Below are 27,824 nucleotides of genomic sequence, written 5' to 3' on the forward strand. Positions count from 1 at the left end.
ACACAGCTTGGCAAAATTTGAAGTACACTTGTATTATGGTATGCAATTATTAAGTTTCATTAATTACGCAATTATTAAGTTTCAATGTTAGGAAATGATCACTCTGATAAGGGCAAAAGGTCTGTATTTCCATATTTATTCAACCAATATCATATTGTTTATCATACAAAGGTTGCTATTCTAAAATGTAATGATAAAAATTAAAACAAATACTTAAATGACATTTTGCAAACATAAATGACATGACACAAATATGTATAGTTAAGAAGATGCATAAAACAATTTTTATAACTTGTGCAAAGTGCAGTTTCCAACAAAATTTGAACATTGAAGGGTGTATATGTGCAGTTCATAGTAGCTTGTAACAAAAATGAACACATGATTTAAGACCAGACGTAACAGCGTACATTTAATCGCATTCACAGACAAACACACACTTAGATTTAGACAGGTTTAAACAGGACAGGGTGTTGCAGAAAAGATGACAATGAATGGGGCTGTGAAGAACTTGAACATTGTGAATTGTGTTTAATAGTATTTAAATAATTTTACAATTAATTATTTAAATCAAAACAGGAGAAAATTTGATTATCTTAGGAATTTAATTTTATGAATAAAGGCAGACTTGTACACATGCTGGTCTCCATGTGGGCATAGGGATGCTATCAAAAAAGGACACAGAGCAGCACCCTTCCAAACCCCTTAGCTGCCCTGCCCCAGCACTCAACCCTCTTAGCTGCCCCGCCCCAACACCCTTCCAAACCCTTTAGCTGCCCTGCCCCAGCCCCTTAGCTGCCCCGCCCTACCACCCTTCCATAACCCTTTAGCTGCCCCCCCAACCCTTTAACTGCCCTGCCCTAGCACCCTTCCATAACCCTTTAGCTGCCGCCCCAACCCCTAAGCTGCCCCGCCCCAGCACCCTTCCATAACCCTTTAGCTGCCCCCCCAACCCCTTAGCTGCCCCGCCCCAGCACCCTTTAGCTGCCCCCCCCAACCCTTTAGCGGACCCCTCCCCCAGCACCCTTCCATAACCCTTTAGCTCCCCCCCCCAACCCTTTAGCTGCCCCACTCCAACCCTTTAGCTGCTCCCCCCCACCCACACACTAACAAGTACAGAGAACACTGGGATCAAAATAGACTTAAAGAATCATAATCATTTAAATAGACTTAAAGAATCATAATCATTTAAATCAAGTACAAGTATTCAGGCCCAAATCATTGTAAAGGGGACACGATTCCTTGAAATTGTATTCAAGGTGTTTCATACTGTTTTTAAAGCAGCAAAAATCTAACAATTGAAAGTTACAAGAACCAAATCCTGTTTTCAGTATTAATTCAGTCATCGAAATTTGAATTTTGGATGATACATCACTGAATTCTAATACTATTACATTGCATCAATTTTTTTAACAATTTGTGCAAGTCTGGGCTTGCGGGCTTGTTTTAATTTCAACCACTGTAAATCCTGAATTGCATAATATAATCCCTGAGAAAAAGGGTTTTATTATTTTTATCAATAAGAGTTCAAAACAATATGCTTTAAAATATTTCTAATTTAATAATTTGAATTAAAGAATGGCAGCTAACATATTGTCAAGACTAGCTACTGATCTTCCTTTTTAAAAGTGCAAATAAAGAATGTTCAATGAATTAGGATATACTAAAAAATATATACTTGGACAATTGTCATGTGCATGCTTTAAAAACCTTTTATTTTGCATGAAAAACTCCCCACCTCTGTAACTTTAACAAAACATGTTTATTAAAATTGTACATACAGATTTTTATTCATGGACTAGAATATAATGAACACTTCTAGCAAGTTGAATCGATTTATATGCTTTATCACCCTAAACGGATGATATTATAGATCGCATGAAACGGATAATATATTAGACCATCCTATCATAACAAATCATCAATGCTGACCTCTTGAACATCATGTCTACAACACGTCTGTATAAAAATAATTCAAGTTTCAATGGTTTCATTTGTTAACATTTTATCATTCATATGAACCTAACAAGTTTTTAGTGCGGTAGCTGCTGTTGTTGCTGCAAATCATCATTACTATGTCATTTAGAGTGGCCGGACCCAGACTTCTCACCCATGATTTCAATACTTGGTGACGAGATCTGTCCATTATTTTTTTTGCCCAAATCCATGTTACAAAAACACTCCACTCCAATCGAATATGTGAAATGATAGCCTTAGATGTTACCATCACTAAGTGAACAAAATATACTGATTCCACAACCACTATAAATACCTAATGGAAATGACAAGTCTGTGATGTTATTATAAAATCTTAATGAAAATGGCGAGTCCATGTTTTTAAAATGCTGCTGCCTCGGAAACTTGTAACCTGAACTTTTCACTGCTCCATTCATGGCTAATCAGCCATTCTGCTCTGCTGCTAATGCCTCATACTTGGCCTTAAAATAAAATATAAATGTGGCTTTATTAAAAAGAAATGACAATTTTTTTAAATCTGCATGATCATTTATATGCCTGGCGTGTGCAATTGTTGCTGGTTCATTGGTCGCATAATATGTAAACTTCTATTTTAGCATCTACTGAATTACAGGATTATCCTCTAAAAACAAATTAAGATAACAGAATCATGAAAATTATCCTAAACAAGGGATAATTGTAAATTTAAATTCGTTAAATTTCTTTGGGGTAATTGAAAAATTTGGCCAACATCCCTCCCAAAGTTTAGGATGTTGATATAGTTTCCAGTAAAACATGTATGTGTCCTCCTGACAGCAGTGAATTAGTTAAACTTAAGGTATATGGACAATGCAAGATGTACAGGAATTGTCAGAAACAGGTAGCTGTGGCAAATCAATAGTGGTTAACTGCAGGTCGTCATCAACCACCTTAAAAAGTTCTTGGACCTTCAGCCCGAGCATACTCAAGTAATCAATCAGACAAGCTTTTTGTGCTCAAGGTCACCATAATCTTTGACATGACCTTTGACCACAAGATAAATATGGGGTTATCTGCAGGTCATTACCAAACTCCCTATGAAGTTCCAAGCTGCTAGTGACACACAGCTATGGTACTTAACATAACTCACCACTTTCTTTTCGCTGAGCTTCTTGTACTTCTTCACCAGTCTTTTCTTCACTTCCTCCTCGTCCAGATCGGGATGCGAGACGAGATAATCATCCAACTTATTCTGGATAAACATCCGCTCTCCCGTCCACTTCTTCTCCTCATGCCGTCTCTTCTTCTTTTTTGGACTGTGCACCTAGAAGGATATTATACATAGTGGTTTATTATACAAATATTTATATAATAGTGAATCATTATAATTAGTAAGTAATTGGTGGCAATCTTATTAATGCATGTATTGTAAGATCATTTTTAAAATTTTTTTTAATTATGAGTAGTCATAATATCTAATAATTTATGCTAGATATTTAGAGCTCTTATGGTCAATTTTGGCAAAATTTATTTGATTTGGCATGTTTATATTTCAATTTCAATTGTGACAGTAAAAAATATGAGCTGTAAATCTTTATCTTGCGAGACTTTGCAGTACCAGACAAGCATACAAGAGCCCTCTTCAATTCTTGTTATTTTTTCATTTAACAAGGGGCATAACTCAAATAACTTATAACTTAAAGCCAAGGTTATGGGCCCTCCTCAACATGTGCCCGCTTTCTGTGACAACATGAATGCCAAGTTTTTATTGAATACTTTTATGGTTTCTTAGATATGTCCAAGGTTAAAGATTTTGCACAACGCCGATGACAACAGCACCAAGGCTATGACAATACCTCAACATTTTTTTCTCTCAAAAAAGAAGACAACTTAAAACAAAATTTAGAAGTAAATCAATGAGTCTAGATGCCATTCAAATATTTACACATTTACCTCTGAATCGCTTGATGTCCTTTTTGCCTGAAAAAAAATCGAATAAAAGATTTTTGAGAAATGGGAAAATGAATTACAGTCTATACAGACTACAGGTATCTGAAATATACAGACTACAGGTATCTGAAATATACAGACTACAGGTATCTGAAATATACAGACTACAGGTATGTGAAATATACAGACTACAGGTATCTGAAATATACAGACTACAGGTATCTGAAATATACAGACTACAGGTATCTGAAATATACAGACTACAGGTATGTGAAATACGCAGATATGTACAAGTACCTATTCAAAAGTAATGTTAATTTTTTTAAATGTTTACTTTGAATAAAATCAGTGCTGTAAAAATCATTCAGCTAAGAAAAAATAAACAAAACGACCGTGGGGTGAACATAAAACTAGTCTGTTTTTTCTCTCTCGGTCAAAACAGGGGCATAACTCAATAATTATGAAAGCCAGAGTTATCTGCCTTGCTGTACATGTGCGTATTGTCTATTGCAAAATGTCAACTAGTTTCCATTTGAATATCTTGATCAGTTTTTAGGTAACAGAAAAAATTCAAGACACAATATACGTTGAAGCCATTATCATGTTTAACTCAATTGACAAAGTTTTTAGAATGGTTAAAGATTTCATGTAATGTTAATATAGTTACTGCAGGTCCAAATTTCTAAAATCAATATAATAGTTTTTTTATTTTGCCCGGTAATATACACAAATCATTCTCTTTTTTTGTTTTAATTATTCAAGTGAAATGAGGTAACATGATAATGTGTGAAAACTATAAACATCAACCTATATTGTGAGCCTTGTATTGTAACTGAATTTATGTTATTACCGGTGAGTTTGATGGGGAGATGGTAGAATTCATTGTATCATCGGCACCAGATTTCTGAAGTAGAAAATGGATATTGGGCTGTAAGCGTGTTCTGCATGATTTGAGATCCCTTTCCACCATCAATCAATGCATTTAAGTCATACCGTAACTTTAATGCATACATATTAAAAAATAATTAGAACTCAGAGCAGAAATATCCATTATGACAGCATGCCTGGGGGTTTCAAGCTTATCTTTAATCTTTCAATGACCATTTTTTAATACTGGATTTATTTTTGAATATCTTTTGCGAAATAACTTTGTATATATAAATAACGTAAAAAAACACACATTAAAAAGAGCCTGAAATGTTTTCCTCCTTATCATTTTTCATATTAAAGAAAGTAAATATTTGATGTTATTTCGTGTGAATTATATCATAAGATTATCTGAACCAATTCCCTTACATTATTATCTTTGCCGCCATGGAAATCATGATTGGTGCTGGTAATTTTGGACTTCCCTTTTGACTGCTTTCTCTTCTCAGCTTTCCTCTTCGACTCCTAGAGAGAGGAGATAGACAACTAAAAACTCACATAGGTTTGGTTCAAAAGCTCACACAAACTTGGTTCAAATGCTTACCAGAGCTCAGTTAAAAAGCTCACACAAGTTTGGTTCAACAGCTCAAACAAACTTAGTTTAAAAGCTAAGACAAGCTTGGTTCAAAAGCATTCACTTTCCAATGAAAATTTACGCTCTATTCTTAACTTGGATTTAAACAATAGTTTAAATTTGACCAAGTTTTAATATAAGAAACATCATGAAAATAAGAAAGGCATGATACAATTATTTTACACCAATTTTAAAAACAATAGACCAAATGTGTTCATCCTTTTAATCCATGATGTTAGGAAGCTTTGAAAGCTTTCAATTTCATATATATAAAATTTAAAAAATCCATGGTCTGCCACATGGTCAAACGTGTAAGAGGTCACTGTTCAATGCTTTTACATGATTTCCCATAAGTATATTGTCATTTATATAAGTGAAGTTAGTTGAATAAGCAACATATTTTTAAAGGCCAAGTCCATACTTCAAGTCAAATATTACAACTTTCTAAGACGACAACAAATGATAGTTCAATACAGAATTGCAAACAACAAAATGCTCTGTCAATTTTATATCGATTTGCATATCAAAATGCATTCCATTTAGTTAAATCATCATTGTATTCAACCAGAGCATATCAGGTGCAAAGTCATCTATTTACATTGGTAGAGCGTAGCGGGGCCATACACTATGAAACACCTACTTCCCTCTAATGAACAGCACCTTTTTCTTTTTGCCATAGGAGTTCAAGGTCATATCACTAAAAGTGGTTTTGCTTTTTTGCACATATTGGATTAAATGCAAACAAGATGGAGATCACTGGTAATTGGGGACAGTGACCAAAAATCATACCAAGTTTGAACACCCTCCATCAAGTAATTTAGAAGTTATTGACAAGAAACAAAAGTGTGACGGCACAGCCTCCAAAAAAGTAGTCCCTTAGTGTCTGTATTACAGGTAATACAATAATATAACGTACGAGATCCGCCAGCGTGAGCTGTATGATGGAATCATCTGGATGTTCTTTGGCGTACTCTGCTACTTTATCATGGTACTCATCCTTATTCTGAAACATAATTTGTAAATGGTATAGTATATTAATGTAATTTAAACTAGAATGGCTACTAATGTTATTGTACATATGCTTCCAACGTGTAAAATTAACAAGAGATGTTTGTCAAACATTATGCCCCCCATGTTGTGATGAATATTTGGACAACTGAATGAAATATGCATGGATCAAAATGACAGCTGATTTGTCATTGGATGCCTTTGAGGCAGTTTTAAGATTATGATCATTCAACGTGTGGGGATAGTAGATACAGTTATGATGATCCCTTAAATCAATAGGGGTCATCTACTGGTCAGGCCCAACCATCATGTCAAGTTATCACTCTGACAAGCTTTGGTCTACCAACTGACCAACCGACATGTGCAAAGCAATTTACCCCCTATAAGAACATTAGATAAGATAAAAAGATAATAAGAATAGCTACTTAATGTTATTATATGTGTGTTTCCAACGTGAAGGGACACCTTTACTATCTTAAAAAGACTGGCAAACCGTCACAAGATACGCCAGTCAAAATTATGACTGTTCTTGTTGTTTTTATGTTTGTGTAATTTTAACAGTTCAAGGGCCATAACTGTGAAGTGATAGGGTAATACAGCTATTATTGAGCCTGGACATGATAATCTGCCCATTGTCCAAGTTTGATAAAAATCAGATAAGAATCGAGTGCCAACAACATAAAGTTTGTGTTACTTAAGCAATTCAAGGGCCAAAACTCTTGAGTTGGTAGGGGCGCAGGGCTTTTTCTGCCCATTTTGGGAAAAAGACCCTAGACATTTTGGGAAAATTTGCGTCGTGAAAATGCGGAAATTGGGAAATTTTTCAGTGAAAGGAAAAAAGCTGTCTAGTCTCCTGTGAATTAGGAAATTATTTAATATTAGTTTATTTTCACTTTATAAGACCCACAATGGCTGAAATATAAATCCTTGGGGTGTAAATATCTACTGCAATAAATCATGACAGATAATATTTCATATCTCTAAATGTGATGAAAATCAATGATTTCTGAGTTCAATTACTAAAAATACTTCACATCACATAATTTATTAGGATGTTGAAAATGAACCAGTACAGGTAAAAAGAATTTCTAAAAAAAAAAAAATTTTTTTTTTTTTTTTTTTGATTGGGATTTTTTTCTGAAGATTGGGAAAAATATCTTATATTTTGCTTTGGGAATGGGTCCGATAGTCGGACCCGTGGGTACTATAGAAAAAGCCCTGGGGCGTCATGGTTTGCTATGGCAGACGTGAAAACCACCTTTCTTAATCTCCCTACACGCATCCCTTCATTGAAGACACAAAATGTTTTGGAAACCTTTATATCAAAGATTCAGTCAAAATATTTGCATCCATGAGGAGAAAACATAAATTGACTGGTCAGTGTTTTTGTCAAAATTTGACACCATTTCTGATGCTAAAACATACTATTTCCTAAACAAGAAAATGGGGAAGTCCCAATTTCATGTTTTGAAACAAGCAAAAAACATAAAATCTTAAAAAACAAGAGATGTTTGTCAAACATTATGCCCCCTGAGCGCCAAGTTGCCAGAAATATTTGGACAATTGAATGAAATATGCATGGACTGAAATGACAGCTGATTTGTCATTGGATGCATATGAGGCAGGTCATCTACTGGTCATACCTAATCTTCATGTCAAGTTTGATGACCATAGGTCCGGGAATTGTTGAGTTATCACTCGGACAAGCTTTGGTCTTCCAACAGACCGACCGACATGTGCAAAGCAATTATATAACCCCTCTGCTTCGAAGGGGGGCATAATTAAACTAGATGTTCACTGAAAACTGATACTTCAACTCATGCATTTAGTGACATATAAATTTCTACTGTCTACTATATAAGAAAATAAAATATGGACAATCAGAAAACCTTTTTTCAGCTTACAGTCACACTGACCTTGACCTTTGACCCACTGACCTCAAAATCAATAGGGTTCATCTGCTGGTCATGACCAATAAGCCTACCTAGTATGAGGTCCCTGGGTCAAAGCGTTCTCAAGTTATTGATCGGAAACCGTTTTTCATGTAAAGGTCACACTGACCTTGACCTTTGACCCACTGACCTCAAAATCAATAGGGTTCATCTGCTGGTCATGACCAATAAGCCTACCTAGTATGAGGTCCCTGGGTCAAAGCGTTCTCAAGTTATTGATCGGAAACCGTTTTTCATGTAAAGGTCACACTGACCTTGACCTTTGACCCACTGACCTCAAAATCAATAGGGTTCATCTGCTGGTCATGACCAATACACCTACCAAGTATGAGGTTCCTGGGTCAAAGCGTTCTCAAGTTATTGATCGGAAACCGTTTTTCATGTAAAGGTCACACTGACCTTGACCTTTGACCCACTGACCTCAAAATCAATAGGGTTCATCTGCTGGTGATGACCAATACACATACCAAGTATGAGGTCCCTCGGTCAAAGCGTTCTCAAGTTATTGATCGGAAACCATTTGGTATTCCGACCGACCGACCGACAGACAGACAGACCGACCGACCGACCGACCGACCGACCGACATGTGCAAAACAATATACCCCACTTTTTTCAAAAGGGGGCATAAAAATTATAAAACAAATTGGACACAATATTATATTGAAGGGTTCTTTCAACTTTTCTGTCTATTTTTTTGAAGCACTTAAGGCTTTTCTAAGCATAATTGATATTCCTAATTTTAGAAAGGCCCAAGCCCCATTCCTAAGAAAAACACTTCTGGCACTTGAAACATAAAAATGTAACAGTTGATAAACCTCATTCCAAAGATACTGCATATACCTGGTCGCATTTGTCCTGGTATTGCTGTTTTTCCTCAGGGCTCATGTCTTTCCACATCGCGCCGAGCCTCACCATCTTAAGCACGCCAATATCCGGAAGGTTCTTCGCCATCTCTTCACAAAATATGCTGTAAGCGCTTGTCCTTAAAATAAAACATTTTTTAAATGTATTTGATTTCTAAAACTTGTTTTTTTTTTCATAATAAGGAGAAGTTAAAAATGATAATACAAAATATAATACCTCATAACTCTTTTAAAGGAGAAAATAATGAAATTATACAAACACAAGAATAGCGAGCTATGCTTAATTGTGTTATTAGGGACTACCAGGTAGTTGTTTGGAGAAATTGAAGCCAGGTGGTTAAATTGAATTTTGACAACCTAGTAATTGTAATAATTGTCTTAAATCCAAATTATACCATTGAATGTCATGTTAAAGGTAAATGTTATAGCCACCTCTTTATTTTTGACGCTTTATTTGAACCAAAAAAAAAACACTATGAATTCTGGTATAACAAAGATTATGACAATACAAATTGAACTTAAATTAATAAAACACAAAATTGATTATACATACTTTGGTTTTGGGGGATGGTCTTTATTTATTCTGAAAATGACAAGAAAAACATTTACAGGTCATAGTTTCAAAAACAAACAATTGAGAAGTCATACCCAGTGATTTTTATTTAAATTTTCAAAACCACCTGTGACTTTACAGTTGGGAAAATAAGCATGTTAATTCCCAAAATTGGCAAAATACAATGAACATTAAAATGGTCATTTAAAATAACCAGTAACAAAGAAACCTATTAAAACTGTTTCAACTCTCTTTAATGACTGTTACTATCATCAAAACATGTAAAATGATCCCTATCAATGTTGGGAAATTCTTCATAAATATTAACAAAGGATATAATTTATATAATACTTTAATGAATTTCATTGGTATTTTCATCATAATATGCACTGACTCTGTTAACACCTTACATTGTTTAATCCCTTGTTTTAACTCTTTGAAATAAACAATTTCTTAATTCCTCTTAAATTGGATACAAAATCTGCTGTCTAATAAAAATGATGACTTTCACACTCATAGAGAGAATGGAATTAATATATCAATATTTATATTTTTTTTCCAATTTCTAAATAGTCTTGTTTGCAACTGATCAAAACACAAATGAATGAATTTTGTAAAATCTCATCAACATGTTTCCTTCGGCATTCATCAAAAAGTAAATACACCATCATTATAATAAATAAATACTTTGTCATTTCACCCAGTTGTCTACTTTCAGTTTCATTTCTCAGTTCTGTCATTTTCCGATATTGGCAATGAAGGTCAATGTCATGTATGTAAACATGTTTAGGCATGACAAAGAACAGCATTGTCTATTTAATTAGTTATTTTAATCCCCTCCTGCACCGAATAATTTACTGTCACTTTTGAATTATAAATCCTTTTGTTGACAATGACACATGTTTTTAACACAATGTTTTTAACTCTTAATTTGTTACATACTCTCTGAATGGATAAAAAAATATATTTCAACCAATGAAAATCCACCTTTCACCATGACGTGGATGTTACATCATTGTATGTCTCTTTGAATAGACGCATGCATGTAAGGGAATTAACTGTTTTGTTTACATTTCCATCGTTTTTTATTCTTATTATTTTTTGTTTGAGAACTCCAGATTTGGAATTTGTATTCAGTAATGGGGAAAAAGGATACTTTATGACATGAATCCGGCTATAAATATTATATTTTTTATTCATTTCTGAGGGGAATTGATAACCTTTTTTGGGGAAAATAGGACTATCTTAGGGGTATCTTAGGGGAAAATTGGACGATTTTCGGCAAGGGGAAACATCCGTTATTCAGGGGTAAATTTCAGGAAAAAATCACTGATACCATAACATATTTCTGCTTCAATTATAACTCAACATGGTAAGATTTTCATCCAATTTGTTACAACTTATTTTGAAGAGGTTTTCAAACTTTTATTTAAATCTATAATTTGATTTTTTGACATTTTGAGTTTGCTTAAATGACCCAGCATTATTCTACAATATAATTTTATTTGTAAATACTTAAATGAAAACGTTAATCTTACGATATTAAGTTATACACTCAATGTGAGAAACTGCAAAAAACAATCAAGAAAATCATATTTCTCAGTACGAACATCTTAATATGATAGTAAAAAAGTCATTTTCTCTTTAAAAGGTTGCAAATGTTTATAAAAGATAATTATAGATTAAAATGTTTGATATGCAATCATAAAATGTGTTTTTTCATAGATAACTGTTGATAATAAATGAAATGGAAAAAACATTTTACGCTTTGCGACTGCAGATGCTTATGGCAGATGCGGACATCGTGCACATGAAATGCCAGCCAAAGAATATCACTTTACAACACTTTATACCAAATACTAAAACTACAACCACTTACTACCATTCTACCATAACTTACTTAGGTTTCTTCTGGGCAGGCTGTTGTTTTATAACTGGAGCGGGTAATTGGACCGCCTTTTTGCTGAAATAATAAGTTGGGTTTTCCCTAGAATTTTTCACCCGGAGAGGCCGTCGACATAATTTTTTTACTAAATCAGAGTCTCTTGTAACCTTTATATAGGGCTCCTATATAATGTTTTAATTATAACTTTATCTACACTAAACTATATATTCTGAGGTTCCATGACAGTGATTTTTTTGGTGCTATTTACTGCCTTCTAAGGGCTGTTTCCCCTAGCGAAAAAGTGTTCATTTTCCCCCAAAAATTCATGTTATATTCCCAATTAATTCAATACAAATCCTGTAAATGAATAAAAAAGCAATGAATTTATTAAAAAAATAAACAAAATCTTGATAATACTAGCTCTTTTACAGCAAAAAGGATGAAAAAAGAAAAAACATGTATATTTGCTATTTTAGCGTGATTTTGTTCTTTTCCAAAAGTTGAAAAAAATCCCAATTGGAAAGGAAGAGGTGGTGAAAATAATTCTTAATATAAAAATCACTGCTTGGGATGCATAGTAAAGTGGAAATGAACAAAAGACAATCTTTACAACTGTAAGATTTCAGGATTAATCCTGAACGTAAGAACCCTTGAGTGTAATGAAGGCTGACTTCTGCTCATCCTCGGCACTCCAGCGTATCATAACCTATAAGATACCCTGAGCAAATTGGCTAGGGAAACTTCGTAAATCTTGAATATTCATAAGCATTTCCTGACCAATGAAATAGCCGATAAAAAGAAAAGAATCTCCTTTGTGAAGAGTTATCGGCATATTTAACAATATCCTGCCTAAAATGATTTGTAAGCCATGATCTCATTGGATTATTTTGAACCGAGATTACATACGTAACTTCTCGGCCATTTCCACACCGCATGAGGTGTGTCTCATGCGACCAATCAAACGGCTGGATTTTACCTTATTAATTATTCAGGAGTACAAGATTTTTACAGCTGATTTGCCCAGGGTATCATATATAGGTTATGATATGCTGGGGTGCCGAGGATGTTTTCGGCTGTATAACAGTCGCATATGAATGGAAAGAATCCGGATAAAGTAAAATTTTAACTCAATAATCTTCTATAATACAGTTCCAAAATAATAATAACCATCAACAATATTACAAAACAAACTTACGCATAAAGATCCTTGTTCAACTGTTGAAGCTCAACATGCTGAAATGGATAAAACAGCATCTGCAGAACAGATCTACAACTGTAGTTGGTGAATACCCCTATCAAAGGTCTAACAATTTCCGTTTACTCAGTCGTACTATTTTACTTTCAGGAAAATATGACTTCCTATAAACTTTCTTTGGACTTTCTGCACAAAATTTCTGTCAAAAAGTTTGAATACAATTACTCAATAATATGAATTTCTTTGTTCATTGAATCAATATCGTCTTACATAAAAGTGAAAACAATAATTTGACCAGCATTGACTTCTTAAGCTAATTTCAGTAGCTGGTTAGCCTAGAAATTAGTCTCGACCCAACCAAATAGTCTTTGCTACCCCTTTGAAACATGATGGGGTGCCATCCACATCATGGTCTACTGCAATTATCCTGCTACCTTCAAACAAAATGAACCTCCTGCTGATAATGTATTTAACCCTTTCCTTATAGATTTGCTTTTTAACTCCTCCATACATAGCCTCATATTTATGCCTTTTTAAATAACGAGAGGGTGAATGAAGTGGCCATATCTCTTTGAAAGTAAGGTTAAACAGTCTTTCAGACAGATAATTAATGGGCACTTTCTTATAATTCTAAATCTTTAAATATTATACGTAGTTCTTACATCATGGTGTTGGACCATCAAATCTTCAATGATCTCTGTCATAGTCCTGTACTGCCTTGCCTGAAAATGAGCATATCTCAGGTCTAACATCTTAGTCTTACATAACCATTTACAATTATTAAGTTAATATTTTTTAGCATTTTTAAGTTTTTGAATACTACAAATTTTAAAGGCGGTTACTGCCGACTAACTGGAATACTTAACCACAGATATCAAGTGACTTACTACTATGATTATTTAATAAGTAAAAATAAGCAGAGTTGTTTAACAAAATGTCTTTTAAAAATTTGCTTGAAATAGTGCAACAGTCTTTACAAAGAAATACAAGATACAAGAACCTTTACTTAAAGTCGGGCATATGATAACAAGAAACATTAGCTCAATGAGCTGTTTTCCCACAATGAAGTTCTGACAATAAAATTTTCATCTACATGTGTAAGAAAAAATTAACCTTCAATTAATTTCTTTAACAAAGACATATAGCCAAAGATACCTGTTTCAACATATTTTGCCATCTTGACTTAACAACATCAACAGACAGTTCTAAGTCCTCAGCTGCCTGGTCAAAATCTGGTTCAACTTGTTGAAATGGGAGGCAGAAGGAGTCTTTGATGTTGCATGTTGCTCCAATCGCCATCACAAGTTTACGGTTGTTTTCTTTTGTCCATTTAACTGAAACTGCTATAATGGTTATAGCATATTATTTCACTTCTTCAAAAAAGTAAAATCTATTTATAATCAATAAAACTAGCACTTTCATGGACAATATTAATAAAATGCTCCAATTTAGTGATTTGTCAAGTAGTGAAGTACTTGAAGTAGTCAACTGCTCATCTTTGACTTAGGGGCTAAGTTTACAATTGGTCCATCAATATAATTGCTAAATTTATACTTGTCATATTTCAATATTTCTAAGAAATCTAAATATTTCTTAAAGGTTTAGGGTTTGTATGTATTTCTTTAGACCTTGCAGTCAAGGATAACCCGTTAGAATTTTGGATGAACATGCCCAAATTCTTACACTATTACTTGGCATCAATTTTTTTTAACAAGCCCTGCTATATAAAATTCAGATTTTGAGCAAGCCGGGAAGACAATTTACCTGTGCAGGGCTTGCGGGCTTGTGTTAATTTCGACCACTGACTATGGTTATGATTAGGGTTGGGTTAAATTCATAAAAATAGTGGTGAATCAACTGTGAAATTGATCTTTTAAATCGAAAAGGTAAAAGTAAGCAAATGAAATTCAATAACTTATGCCAACCTTTTGAAGATTTGTCCCCACTAGCATCGGCCAGGCTCTTGTTGACTGTGTGGTCATCTCGATCAGAGTCACTGTCGCTGGATGACATCTTAATCCTGTGGGACAAATTCTATGAGGAGTTGTTAGACAAACGTACTGTATTTCAAATTAAACACTTTTATAGTAAATTTTATGAATGTGACAAGTTTCTTTTTCAAATAAAAATGCATCGCGAAAACATGTAAACATCATACACTATTCAAACTGTAATCATAACCGTATTTAAATAATTCGACATTTATTAAACGAATAACTTACCGTTCGATATTGTAATATGTTTGCTATTATGGTCTTTGATCTGTTAAATTTATAAGAAACCTTGAAACATGTGGGAAATCGCCCCAAAATCCACCATAACATTTAGTTAGTCAAAACGGCCCAAACTTCAACCGGTTTTATCATACACAGTGATCTCCCCTAACAAAGAACCTCTTCCCACCACTTTGACTAAGTGATTAAGATAATTTGTTAAATAGTGATTTTGTTATTTGTTTGCTGTCTTGTGACATCGTACACTGTATTTAATTGTTTAGTGCCTGCTATGTCTTGGTCTGTGCGTCTCTAAATAGGGCCTTGCTTATATTATAGGTTACTAAGCTTTCCCTATAGCTTTAGCTACAAACATTACACAACCCTTTACTTTGTATAAATGTGATTGCAAACCATTGCTTCTTAATTTTTGAAACGTTTTTTATCGCCATATTGAAATTGAAAGTTCATATGGAAAATTATGGATCCTCTAATAACCAAGTTTACATGTAGGTGTTATACTGATACATCCTTTCGAACATTGAGCCACTTGGTACACCACAAACTGCACACCACACAAAGGTCCCATACAGTAGTAACTTTCTTCTTTATTTCATGACACACAATCATCCTACACTTAAATAAGCAGTATATTTTTTGGTTAATTTCATGACACACAAACATCTTACACAGAAAATTACCTATTTGTTTCATGACACACAAACATCTTACACAGCAAATAGAGCCTTTATTTCATGTCATACAAACATCTTACACAGCAAATAACATGTTTATTTCGTGACACACAAACATCTTACACAGCAAATAGAGCCTTTATTTCATGACACACAAACATCTTACACAGCAAATAGAGCCTTTATTTCATGACACACAAACATCTTACACAGCAAATAGAGCCTTTATTTCGTGACAAACAAACATCTTACACAGCAAATAGAGCCTTTATTTCATGACACACAAACATCTTACACAGCAAATAACATGTTTATTTCATAACATGCAAACATCTTACACAGCAAAGAGAGCCTTTATTTCATGACACACGAGTATCTTACACAGCAAATTACCTCTTTATGTCATGATAAAAGTTCATCTTACACATCTTTACCCCGTATCAAAAACATAATACATAGTACATGTAGCAAATTATCTCACTATTTCTAGACACAAAACCCTCCTACACAGACCTCCGTAGTATAACGCTTCTTTATTTCACATCCTCGCCATGTTGACTGGACATATGACCAGCCAATGATCGTTTCCCCTTGAACCTTTTGTTGCAGACCTTGCACCCGTACGGTTTCACGTTTGAGTGGGTGATTTTGTGGGAGGACAGGGCTGAGGGGGTCGGGAAACACTTCCGGCACACGGTGCATGGGTAAATCTTCCCCACATTTTTGATACCTGAAACATACAGTAAATTAAAGATGTTGAAACTGAACAGTCGAGGGGTGATATAAATGTTAGTATATTTTCTACATTCATATAATGCAAATACATATAGGACCGGCTATTCCTGACATTGGTTTTGAAATGAATGGATCTGTATTTCCTATTTTGATTCCAGAAAAGAACAAACATTCATTGATAGAACTACTATCCCAAACATTTGACATAGCGGTAATTTCGACCAATCATCGACAAGCCAGAACACATGAATTTAGTTGACTTCTATTCAAGTATTTAAGGTAAAGCAGGTAGAACTATTAATGTAAATTTTAATTAATAACAAGAGCTGTCACAGAGACAGCGCGCTTGACTATTCCGCCGCTTTTCACTGTGAGGATTGAAAAGTTTTGGCGAAACAGGCATGGATCACTGTAATACCTAAAGTTGTTGCTGAGATATTAACCTATGTGTGCTTGCACGCAAAACCTTAACCAGATTTTTTAAGTCGAATAATAAAGAGCAATTAAAATGTACTTGGATTAAATGCAAACAGGAGTTATCTAACTTGGTTAATTAAGTAGGTTGGATGGTTGAGTATCACTGTATCAAGTCTCAATGCAAAACTTCAAGAAGTTGCTGAGATATTAACCTATGTGTGCTTGCACGCAAAACCTTAACCAGAATGTCTAAGTCGAATAATAAAGGCCTATTATTTGCATAAAATGCAACCTGGATTTATCTTACTTGGTAAATTAAGTAGGTTGGATGGTTTAGTGCCACTGTATCAAGTCTCAATGCAATATCTCAAGTAGTTGCTGAGATATTAACCTATGTGTGCTTGCACGCAAAACCTTAACCAAGGTGTGACGCCAACCCCGACGCTTGGGTGAGTAGTATAGCTCTCCATATTCTTCGAATAGTCGAGCTTAAAATGCCATAAAGTCCTGTCCTCAATTTCTTGAAAAAAGATAAGCATTACAAGCTTAAGTAGCTTAATTTCATGATTTTATGAAACATATTTTTTTATTATGATAACAATTTAGCCAAATTGTGTACTTAAATCCGGATAAATAATTTTCCTTTAAAATGCTTGAAAATAAGAATACTTCATTATTAACAAGTGTACAAAAATAAAACTAGAAATGTGTCCATAGGACACAGATGCCCCCATAAGCTGCGTTTGTCACAAAAGCATGGGCCATTATTTTGTCAATTCTCCATTGATGTGAACCAGTCTCTAATTATGAGCATTTTATGCAAAATAGAGTTATCTAACTTAATTAATGAAGTAGGTTGAATGGTTAAGTACCATTGAATTAAGTCACACTGCAATACTTATAATAGGTAATGAAAAGTGGAATTATGTTAACCTTAACCAAAATATGTAAGTTGAATTATCCAGGCCATAATTTACATTTTATTCAAGATAGAGTTATGTCCCTTGATTACGGTAATTAAGCCAGTTGGCTGGTTGGGTCTGTTGAGTTCCAATGCAATACATGAAGCATTTGCTGAGATATTTGCCTTAAGTGTGCTTACACTGAAATCTTATTAAAACTTTGATGCTGATGTCAGGGTGAATAGTATAGCCCTCCCTGCTCTTCAAATAGTCATGTTTAAATTCATCCCTGGAAACACTGACACACAAAGGCATAAACCAATTTCTGAATTGAAAAGGCCTCAAACAAACAGCAAACAATGTATGAGATGTTTATTTATCATTTTTCAATAGAAACTAGTTCACAATCTTCGATGGCAATATGAAATGTAGCAATATAAGGATATGAAGTGTAATACAATGTACAGTGACTTAATGAAGCATAATATAATGACATTTTAAGTAAAATACAATGACACTTGAAGAAAAATACAATGAAATTACGAAGCGTAACATAATGACAATATAACATGCAATGCAATGGTATTATGAGGTGTAACACAATGACAATATGAAGCATAGCACAAAAATTTATGAAGTGTAAAAAAATGACATCATGAACCTTGCATTATGAAGTGTAAGACAAGATAATATGAAGCACAGCACAATGACATTATAAAGCGTTACACCCCTGACAGTATGAAGCGTAACATCATAACATTATGAAGTACAATGTAATCAAATGTACCACAATGGCATTATGAAGCGTAGCACAATGAAATTATGAAGTGTTACACAATGACATAATGAAGTGTAACACAATGACATTAGGAAGTCTAACACAGTGACATTATGACGTTTAACACAGTGACATTCTGAAGTGTAACACAATAACATTAAAGGCGTAACATATGAAGTGTTACACAATGACATTTTGAAGTGTAACACAATGACATTATGAAATGTAACACAATGACATTATGAAGTGTAACACAATGACATTATGAAGTGTAACACAATGACATTATGAAGTGTAACACAATTACACTAAAGGTGTAACATATGAAGTGTTACACAATGACATTTTGAAGTGTAACACAATGACTTTATGAAGTGTAACACAATGACATTATGAAGTGTAACACAATGACATTATGAAGTGTAACACAATGACATTATGAAGTGTAACACAATGACATTATGAAGTGTAACACAATGACATTATAAAGTGTAACACAATGACTTTATGAAGTGTAACACAATGACATTATAAAGTGTAACATTATGAAGGGTAACACAATGACATTATGAAGTGTAACACAATAACATTAAAAAGCGTAACATATGAAGTGTTACAATTACATTTTGAAGCTTAACAGAATGACATTATAAAGCATAACACAATGACATTATGAAGTGTAACACGATGACATTTTGAAGTGTAACACAATGACATTATGAAGTGTAACACAATTACATTATGAAGTGTAACACAATGACATTATAAAGTGTAACACAATGACTTTATGAAGTGTAACAGGATGACATTATGAAGCATAACACAATGACATTATGAAGTCTAACACAATGACATTATGAAGCATAACAGGATGACATTATGAAGCATAACACAATAACATTATGAAGCATAACAGGATGACATTATGAAGTGTAACACAGTGACATTAGGAAGCATAACATGATGACTTTATGAAGCATAACATGATGACATTAGGAAGCATCACATGATGACATTAGAAAGCATAGCATGATGACATTATGAAGCGTAACATGATGACATTATGAAGCGTAACATGATGACATTATGAAGCATAACATGATGACATTATGAAGATGACTTTATGAAGCATAACATGATGACATTAGGAAGCATCACATGATGACATTATGAAGCGTAACATGATGACATTATGAAGCGTAACATGATGACATTATGAAGCATAACATGATGACATTATGAAGTGCAACATGATGACATTATGAAGCGTAACATGATGACATTATGAAGCATAACATGATGACATTATGAAGCAGAACATGATGGCATTATGAAGCATAACATGATGACATTATGAAGTGTAACATGATGACATTATGAATTATAACACAATGACGTTACGAAGCATAACACAATGACTTTATGAAGCATAACAGGATGACATTATGAAGCGTAACACAGTGACATTATGAAGCATAACATGATGACACTATGAAGCATAACATGATGACATTATGAAGCGTAACACAGTGACATTATGAAGCATAACATGATGACATTATGAAGCATAACATGATGACATTATGAAGCATAACATGATGACATTATGAACCATAACACAATGACATTATGGACCATAACACAATGACATTATGAAGCATAACACAATGACTTTATGAAGCGTAACATGATGACATTATGAAGCGTAACATGATGACATTATGTAGCATAACATGATGACATTGTGAAGCATAACATGATGACATTATGAAGTGTAACATGATGACATTATGAAGCATAACACAATGACATTACGAAGCGTAACATGATGACATTATGAAGCAAAACACAATGACATTACGAAGTGTTACACAATGACATTATGAAGTGTAACACAATGACATTATGAAGCGTAACATGATAACATTATAAAGTGTAACACAATGACATTACGAAGCATAACATGATGACATTATGAAGCATAACACAATGAAATTACGAAGCATAACACAATGACATTAAGAAGCGTAACACAATGACTTTATTAAGTGTAACACAATGACATTCTGAAGTGTAACACAATGATATTACGAAGCGTAACATGATGACATTATAAAGCGTCACTAATGACATTATGAAGTGTAACACAATAACATAGTGAATGCAATAAATTATGAGTTTGTAGAAAAGTATTATGTATTATCAACAAATGAAATCTCATCAGTAAACAATGAATCGTAAATTACTCAAGTTATGACAAATTAAAGTATTAGAAGTATGCAAGGCAGCTGATGCATTCTGATCATGACTTATCGGTGCACTCATATATATACACACTGGGACTTAAATGTTGATGGAAATAATTTTTTTGATGAACTTGAATTTTATATCATGGAATAATGAAAAAAATAATTAAAATCCAGAAAGTAACTTTATGTAATAAAACATACAGAAGATTTCAAAACAATGGACAGTGTAGACAAGTCATTATTTGCTTATTTTATGTGTGTATCATTTTAAAGGTATCTGTTTAACCACATTAGTGAGAGTTTTCTTTGTTTTGTTTTATGCATTATATCTCGTATCGGAACAGTGACAAGTAATGCTATGCAATAAAAAATATGCAATTAAATTACAAAAATATTTCAATATACACATGCTACTTATTGCATGATTTAATATCAAAATATGGTACAAAACAGTCACTACACCAAACATTCATGAATGAAATTGTACATCACTCGAGCTCCACACTCGTACAGTCCAACCCTGTTGGCTCAAACTCTGATGGATATGTGAAAAAATATTGAGCCTCGGGAAATTACAGGCAAGCCAGAATGGTTACATTCAGAAGAAAAAAATTGGTGCTTTACATCCAGTTTTAGCCAACAGGGTAAGACTGTATATAACTTCAGTAACTCAGATGGTGGGTGATGTACTATAACATACATTGCAGAACGTTTGCATATGAAGAAATTTAATTATAACTCCCAAATCTTTACTTGTTTCAAATCAAAAATCATATACCAAATACTTTATCATTATACTATCTTATGAATAATTTTTCGATGTTTATTCAGTGAACTACAGTGTGTGTAAGATCGTTGACATATATCACATGTGTATGGTCTCTCTCCCGTGTGCACGACAGCATGGGCGTCTAACTTTGACGGGGTCGGGAAGGATTTGCCGCACAGCACACACATGTACATTTTTAATCCGCCAATTGAACCTAAAATGAAATAATAATTTAAGTATTACTAAGAATAGTATTCATTCTAATATAAATTTACTCTTATTATCAGTATGTCTATGTATGGGAAGTTCAATGTCTTTTGGGAATGTGGAGAGGATTATATTGCAAACAAGCATATGTCTCTCACTAATACATTTTTCTAAAGCCATGACTATAAATTCCATGTGTTTAATGTATCTACTATTGAATATCCCAAAACATAAGTGGTATTACAAACAAAGAGCGACCAAGATGAGTCCAGATTTGCGGACAATATGGAACGACCGTATGACCCATATTGGCAGACAGTTATAATGTCCTACACTGAATTACCATACAGCCCAGGTTTTAAAATCCATACGGCCTGGATTTAAACATAAATGTTGGCCATTTTTATGCCCATTTTTGATGAAAACAATTTTCAATAACTGTAAAAGGTTCCATTATGTTGTTTTATTTGTTGAGATAGAACGCCCCTAGGGGACATTTCGGCACAACCATTGATAAAATCATTTTTAATTTTACTTTACTGCTTGTTATTTTATTTAATTTTCAGAATATATTGTGACATCACTGATTACAAAATCATTATGAACATAAAGAAAAATGAATGTACAGTATTCAAACAGTTCAGCCCAGTGTGATTTATCCTCCATCAAATTACTTCTTTAATTCACTAGCTCTAAATATTCCTTACATTTAGAATATAGGGTAATAAAAATTCATGACATATACCGCTATGACAAATAATAACACTTTACAGAAGAATTATCCACTTTTAACACTATAATAGAATCATAAAACAGCAATTTCCATAAAATGATTAAGTTAAAAAGTAATCATTTGTCACTGTGCTGTGGCTTGTTCGTTTTGAACACATTTCCATGGTCTTACATATTTCACTGTACAAAGACATGTTGCGATAAGAAAAGGCTCAATGCTGTTGCTTGTTGCTGGTGTGATGATTGATCCTGTAAGTTTCTTTGTATTATTGTACAGAGACACCCTGGTCTGGGTGAATGTCACATTATCCAAGTTGCCATTGTAAGTTGCTTAAGTAAGGCCATGAAGCTGGTGTGATGCTTGTCCCTGTAGGTCTCATTGTACAGAGACACCCTGGTCTGGGTGAATGTCACATTATCCAAGTTGCCGTGGTAAGTTGCTTAAGTAAGGCCATGAAGCTGGTGTGATGCTTGTCCCTGTAGGTTTCATTGTACAGAGAGCTGGTCAGGGTGAATGTCACATTATCCAAGTTGCCGTGGTAAGTTGCTTAAGTAAGGCCATGAAGCTGGTGTGATGCTTGTCCCTGTAGGTTTCATTGTACAGAGACACCCTAGTCTGGGTGAATGTCACATTATCCAAGTTGCCGTTGTAAGTTGCTTAAGTAAGGCCATGAAGCTGGTGTGATGCTTGTCCCTGAAGGTTTCATTGTACAGAGAGCTGGTCAGGGTGAATGTCTTCTGGCAGGATTCACATTTAAGGAATTGCCTTTGTTAGTTGCTCAAAGTAAGGCCATGAAGCTGGCGTTGATACTTGTACAGAGAGCTGGTCTGGATGAATGTTTCAGGCAAATTTCACATCTATAGATCTGCTGTGAATAGTTGTTAATAGCACGAATGAAGCTGGTGTGATGGGTGTACAGAGTGCTGGTCTGGTTGAATGTTTTCTGGCATATTTTACATCTGTAGGGTGGTCTAGTTGTTAATAGCAAAGCCATGAAGCTGGCATAGATGCTTGTAGAAGTAGTTTGTCTGGGTGAATGTTGTCAATCATATTTCTCATCTGTTGAGCTGTCATGTCTAGTTGTTAAAAGAAAAGCCATGAAGCTGGCGTTGATGCTTGTACAGAGAGCTGGTCTGGGTGAAAGTCTTAAGGCATATTCTACATTTGAAGGGCTTCTCTCTCGTATGGACAACCATGTGAGTCTTCAGCTTGGCAGGGGAAGGGAACCGTCTGTTACACCGCGCACAATTGTACAACTTCAGCCCAGCAATAGTGTCTGAAATTATAAAAGGCAGAATTGTACAACCTATTTTATATATGGCAAATAAACTTGATCTACTTTAGTCATAGGCAGCCATTTTCGTTACTTTTTAGAGTAACTCATTTGCATATAAGCTTCACAGCCAGGGGCCAACTTCCAAGGATGGACATTCTGAAATGCTAAAAAACTGTTTATGTTTATGAATAGTATCAATATACAGTTAAATGCCAGCACCTCATTGTTAGATAGCCTAATCATAAAAAAAAACTGACATACCCAAATATTCCTTATATACATTCAATTAACCTAATTGTAATATATAACAAATCCAAACATACAGACGAGTCCCTTAATTAATATGATATGAGTCCAACGATGTGAAACGGTCCGCTGTCGGCGGCAAATGTGCATTCATAGTATAACATTCCGTTCAAGACGGCAGTATGTTCATTGTATGTATGTTTACTTGGTTGGTAATATGCAAATTAGCAAAGTCGGGGCCCCGTGTGGATTGAGAATTTACTGTATATAAAGACCAGCGGAGCCCTTCAGGGTCGAGCATGCTTTTCTTTGAAGGGATCTGTTGGCCTTGTTTGACATCGCACGTTACAGATGCTTTAGCATTTAAAGTGTAACTTAAGTATTAAGAAATTATATATAGTGGATATTTAGAAAGCTTTTATACACCGGGATTATAAAATGTCATCTATACACCTAAAAATAATATATATCCATGAAACGCTTGTTATACACAAACTCTTGGCCATTTTCAACCAATTTCATTGTCTACAATTTAGGTACATTTGTAAATTGGTTGAAAGAAATAATATTTGGACAATAAACAAGGGTAGACTTTTTCTTTTCATTTTAGATTTAATGTAGCTGAATGTTTACATAGTCATCAGTAGTAATCATGCATGGTCATTCTAACATACATATGTGGAAGGCAAACAATCTGACGTCAGCCTCTTACAAACATTGCAATGCTTATTTTTTGCTGGGAAATACATCACAAAGAAACAGATACACTGTGAAAGTCTTTGTTTTTTACATTTCATTTATTTTTTATTAAAGGTTTCTGGACCAAAAATAAGTTTTCCTGGTAATGCATCTGAATGCATATTTTTATCATAACCTTACCCTGCATTATATCGAAATTGCAGAAAAAAATACAATTACAGTATAAAAAAAAGTACTTTGGTTTTAGTTGGGTGCGGACCCAGGTCAAGTCAAGAAATAAATAAAAAACTGACTGATGGGTATTTTGACATTTTACCAATACATTGATAACATCACGTGACAATGTCAATCAACCAATCATGCAACAACAAAGCTTTAATTAATTAAGTGACAATTAGCGTTATTAATGCTCATGAAAATTGTCACCAGGTCTTCAAAGACAATGATGAGCAAATATCAACATTTGCTGAAGAGTTCCAGCTTTTGGTAACTTAGTTTTAACACAATCCTTATGATTTGCCACACTTTATTTCGTCTTACAAAAAAATTATGTTTTACAAAAACGTGAGCGAGTCTCTTTAAGAAACAAACTACATGAATTTCAATAAAAAACAAAACAGAAATTTTGTTCTACTAAAAACATTTCACAACTTTGTCACAAATAAAAGAATCAATGTCCATAGCTGACTTTTTTCAATAAGAAACATACTCAAATTCAATACAAGCGAAAGCCGATGTTGATAAAGGATCATTAAAAGCTGTACATTTCACTAAGGCACAGTTCAAAGTCATTTTTTCTCAAATCAAAAAAAGCTTGTGATATTTTATCAATAAATCACTTAAAAGCTGATTATTAAGACTAAGAAAATTTTAAAGCTTAGTTTTCACAATTACAGCCAAACTAATTATTATTTTTTTCATAAGATTTTGGCCAGTCACAGTTTGTTTTTTTAACACGCATATTCTGACATGTGCAAACAAACACAATAAGGTGTGGCCAAAAAACAAACGTTTTTTTTTAACAAGACAAAAATCAAATCTGATTCTTTAAGATATGTTGCACTGTCATATGGGTCATCATGTGTGATTTTTGTGTGAATCCCCGATGGCAGATATCGCACATGAACGGCTTCTCGCCTGTATGGACGACCATGTGTCGGCGGACATCAGCCGGGGAGCTGAAGGTTTTCTTACAATTACCGCACTTGTATACTTTGCGATTTCTTGTTGCTCCTAAAATGACACAAACATAATATTTTATTACAAGGCTTTCCAGTGTTAAGTGCCTTCATAGGCAGTGGTTTACATTAAGTGAGTCCATGTTGGTCTGTGTTGTTGTTAAGGCCCTCTTTCCGGCAGAAATTTGGACCCATTCCCCTCATTAAAAAATATAATTTCTCCTACCCAGGTAAAAAAAGCCCTTTAAAAGAAACAAGTTTTAAGGGTTTTTTTAAGGAGGCTTGACCCCTACTGTTAACATGTAGTGAATATAGCAATTTCAAATAATATAGGGCCACTCATGAATTTGGCAATAGGTTTCTTGAATAAAAGGTTTGACAACAAGTTAAAAATTATATGAATTATGTTAGTATATTTCCCCTTCTTGAGAAAATGCCAATATTTTTCCCTTATCAAAGGACCCCACCACCATTCCCTAAAAAGTGGAAAAAGCACTGTAGGTTTAGTTGAAGGGTTTGAGTCTGCAATCAAAATTGGTGGACCCTTAACGCTTACAGTAATGACAAAACTGGGTCTAAACAAACTTTTAATTCACAGAAATTGTACATAAATAGTAACTGATTCATACATGGAAATTGAAACACAAATTGTCTACAATTGTTTTGACCACAAACATTCAGCGGTCAGCCGCTAACAAACCAATCAAAGCTAATTCTTTAAAATATGCTGCAATGTCTTGTGCGTCAACATGTGAGATCTCTGTGTGAATGCACGTTGACAGATATCGCACGTGAACGGCTTCTCCCCGGTATGGACAACCATGTGTCGACGGAGATGGAACGGACCTCTGAAGATCTTCATACAGAGATCACACTGTGTGCCAGATTTTCCTGAAAATACAAAGACATTTTTTGAGCTTCAAACTACAGAAAATACACTTTTCAAAATTGTTTCTATGTGGCACCTGTGGTGGTAGACCCACGGTATGGTAGCACCCTTATATATTTTATAAATTATTTCCATACACATCAAATATCTTCAAATGATAAAATATTATTGGGTAACAAGGCATCCAAAATCCACATAATTGTACACTGGATACCCTTACTAAAAAATAAACTAACAAAGTGGAATTGGACTACAGTATTGTTAAGACCAAACTAGACACCATTGAGCACTTCTAGTGCACTACAAGTTCACAAGAAGTGCACTATGGATAAACTTATATAGTCTATAATTTATTAGATAAGAAAGTTTTGCCCTTACTGTCCTGATTTAATATTACTGATAAGATAATTCCCTTTACATCTAATATCCATGAGCACTAGTCAAACATTACCAAAGTTTATATTAATTAATTCAAGCTTAATTGAGAAAACAGTTTAAAGCTGATATGAATCACTCTCGGAGTCCATTTCCTGGGTAGAAACAAGTGTCTGTTTTAAGAGGCCATGAGAAAGTAGCCCTGATGGGGGTCAAAACCACAACCTCTTGGGTGAGAGACAGACACTTATCCCTCAACCTCACCTCAACAGTACCATTTGATTGAAGTATAATTATGAAATCAAAATATTTTAATATGAAATCAAAATATTTTAAATGGGTTTTTTTTGTACTATACATCTTTAGGATTAATGTAACTACATGTATCATCATCAGGTGTATGCTTCTTGTACAAGTGTACATTGCTTCAAATATCAATATTTACACTCCTACTGCACTTCCTAAGATCAACACATCTTCTTTCAATTGCCTTTATATTCAATTTATAAAGGTCACCGATACCTGGTTGAATAACGCCACTTGGAACATTTCTTATAAAACAACAAGCTGATAACAAAATTGTTGGCATAATTGATTCCGAACATTTGATCCATTTCCAACTT

At 34.1% G+C, this 27,824-nt stretch overlaps 2 protein-coding genes across 7 annotated transcripts in view; both read right to left on the reverse strand.

Annotated features, from left to right (window-relative positions):
• Positions 1 to 1,113: 1,113 nt before the first annotated feature.
• On the reverse strand, positions 1,114 to 15,201 carry LOC128206083 (uncharacterized). 3 transcript variants are annotated; one of them, XM_052908236.1, is made up of 14 exons: positions 15,063 to 15,201; positions 14,766 to 14,860; positions 13,996 to 14,180; positions 13,503 to 13,562; positions 12,841 to 12,878; positions 11,661 to 11,723; positions 9,761 to 9,790; positions 9,185 to 9,326; positions 6,300 to 6,386; positions 5,179 to 5,274; positions 4,733 to 4,786; positions 3,886 to 3,912; positions 3,083 to 3,256; positions 1,114 to 2,435 (listed from the first exon to the last, which is right to left on the reverse strand). In XM_052908236.1, exons 2-14 carry the CDS (start codon positions 14,851 to 14,853, stop codon positions 2,397 to 2,399), a joined length of 1,083 nt encoding a protein of 360 aa, XP_052764196.1. In that variant the 5' UTR covers positions 14,854 to 14,860; positions 15,063 to 15,201; the 3' UTR covers positions 1,114 to 2,396. The 3 variants fall into 3 exon arrangements, with proteins under 3 accessions (XP_052764196.1, XP_052764193.1, XP_052764195.1); XM_052908233.1 differs by having other exon boundaries at positions 13,996 to 14,183; XM_052908235.1 differs by having other exon boundaries at positions 13,996 to 14,183; positions 14,766 to 14,900; positions 15,063 to 15,170.
• Positions 15,202 to 15,795: 594 nt separating this feature from the next.
• LOC128205697 (zinc finger protein 500-like) overlaps positions 15,796 to 27,824 on the reverse strand; it is an 84,281-nt gene continuing 72,252 nt past the window's right edge. Inside the window, exon 5 of one of the 4 annotated variants that reach the window (XM_052907563.1) lies at positions 15,796 to 16,478. In XM_052907563.1, the coding sequence (XP_052763523.1) occupies positions 16,282 to 16,478 (197 nt within the window). In that variant the 3' untranslated portion in view covers positions 15,796 to 16,281. Of the gene's footprint in view, positions 16,479 to 21,148; positions 21,813 to 22,265; positions 23,815 to 26,631; positions 26,829 to 27,824 lie in introns of those variants that run through there. The other 3 variants (XM_052907580.1, XM_052907560.1, XM_052907585.1) reach the window with 3 other exon arrangements.

The sequence above is a fragment of the Mya arenaria genome, chromosome 10 (assembly GCF_026914265.1).
Source record: "Mya arenaria isolate MELC-2E11 chromosome 10, ASM2691426v1".
In the NCBI taxonomy this organism is placed as follows: domain Eukaryota; kingdom Metazoa; phylum Mollusca; class Bivalvia; order Myida; family Myidae; genus Mya; species Mya arenaria.

Excerpts from the sequence above, each read along its gene's own strand:
- LOC128206083 (XM_052908233.1), bottom strand. The coding sequence starts at position 14,853 with ATGTCATCCAGCGACAGTGACTCTGATCGAGATGACCACACAGTCAAC. Across the intron at positions 9,327-9,760 it reads GACCATCCCCCAAAACCAAA|GACAAGCGCTTACAGCATAT; the intron begins GTATGTATAATC and ends TTTTATTTTAAG. Across the intron at positions 6,387-9,184 it reads ACCAGGACAAATGCGACCAG|AATAAGGATGAGTACCATGA; the intron begins GTATATGCAGTA and ends ATTATGTTTCAG.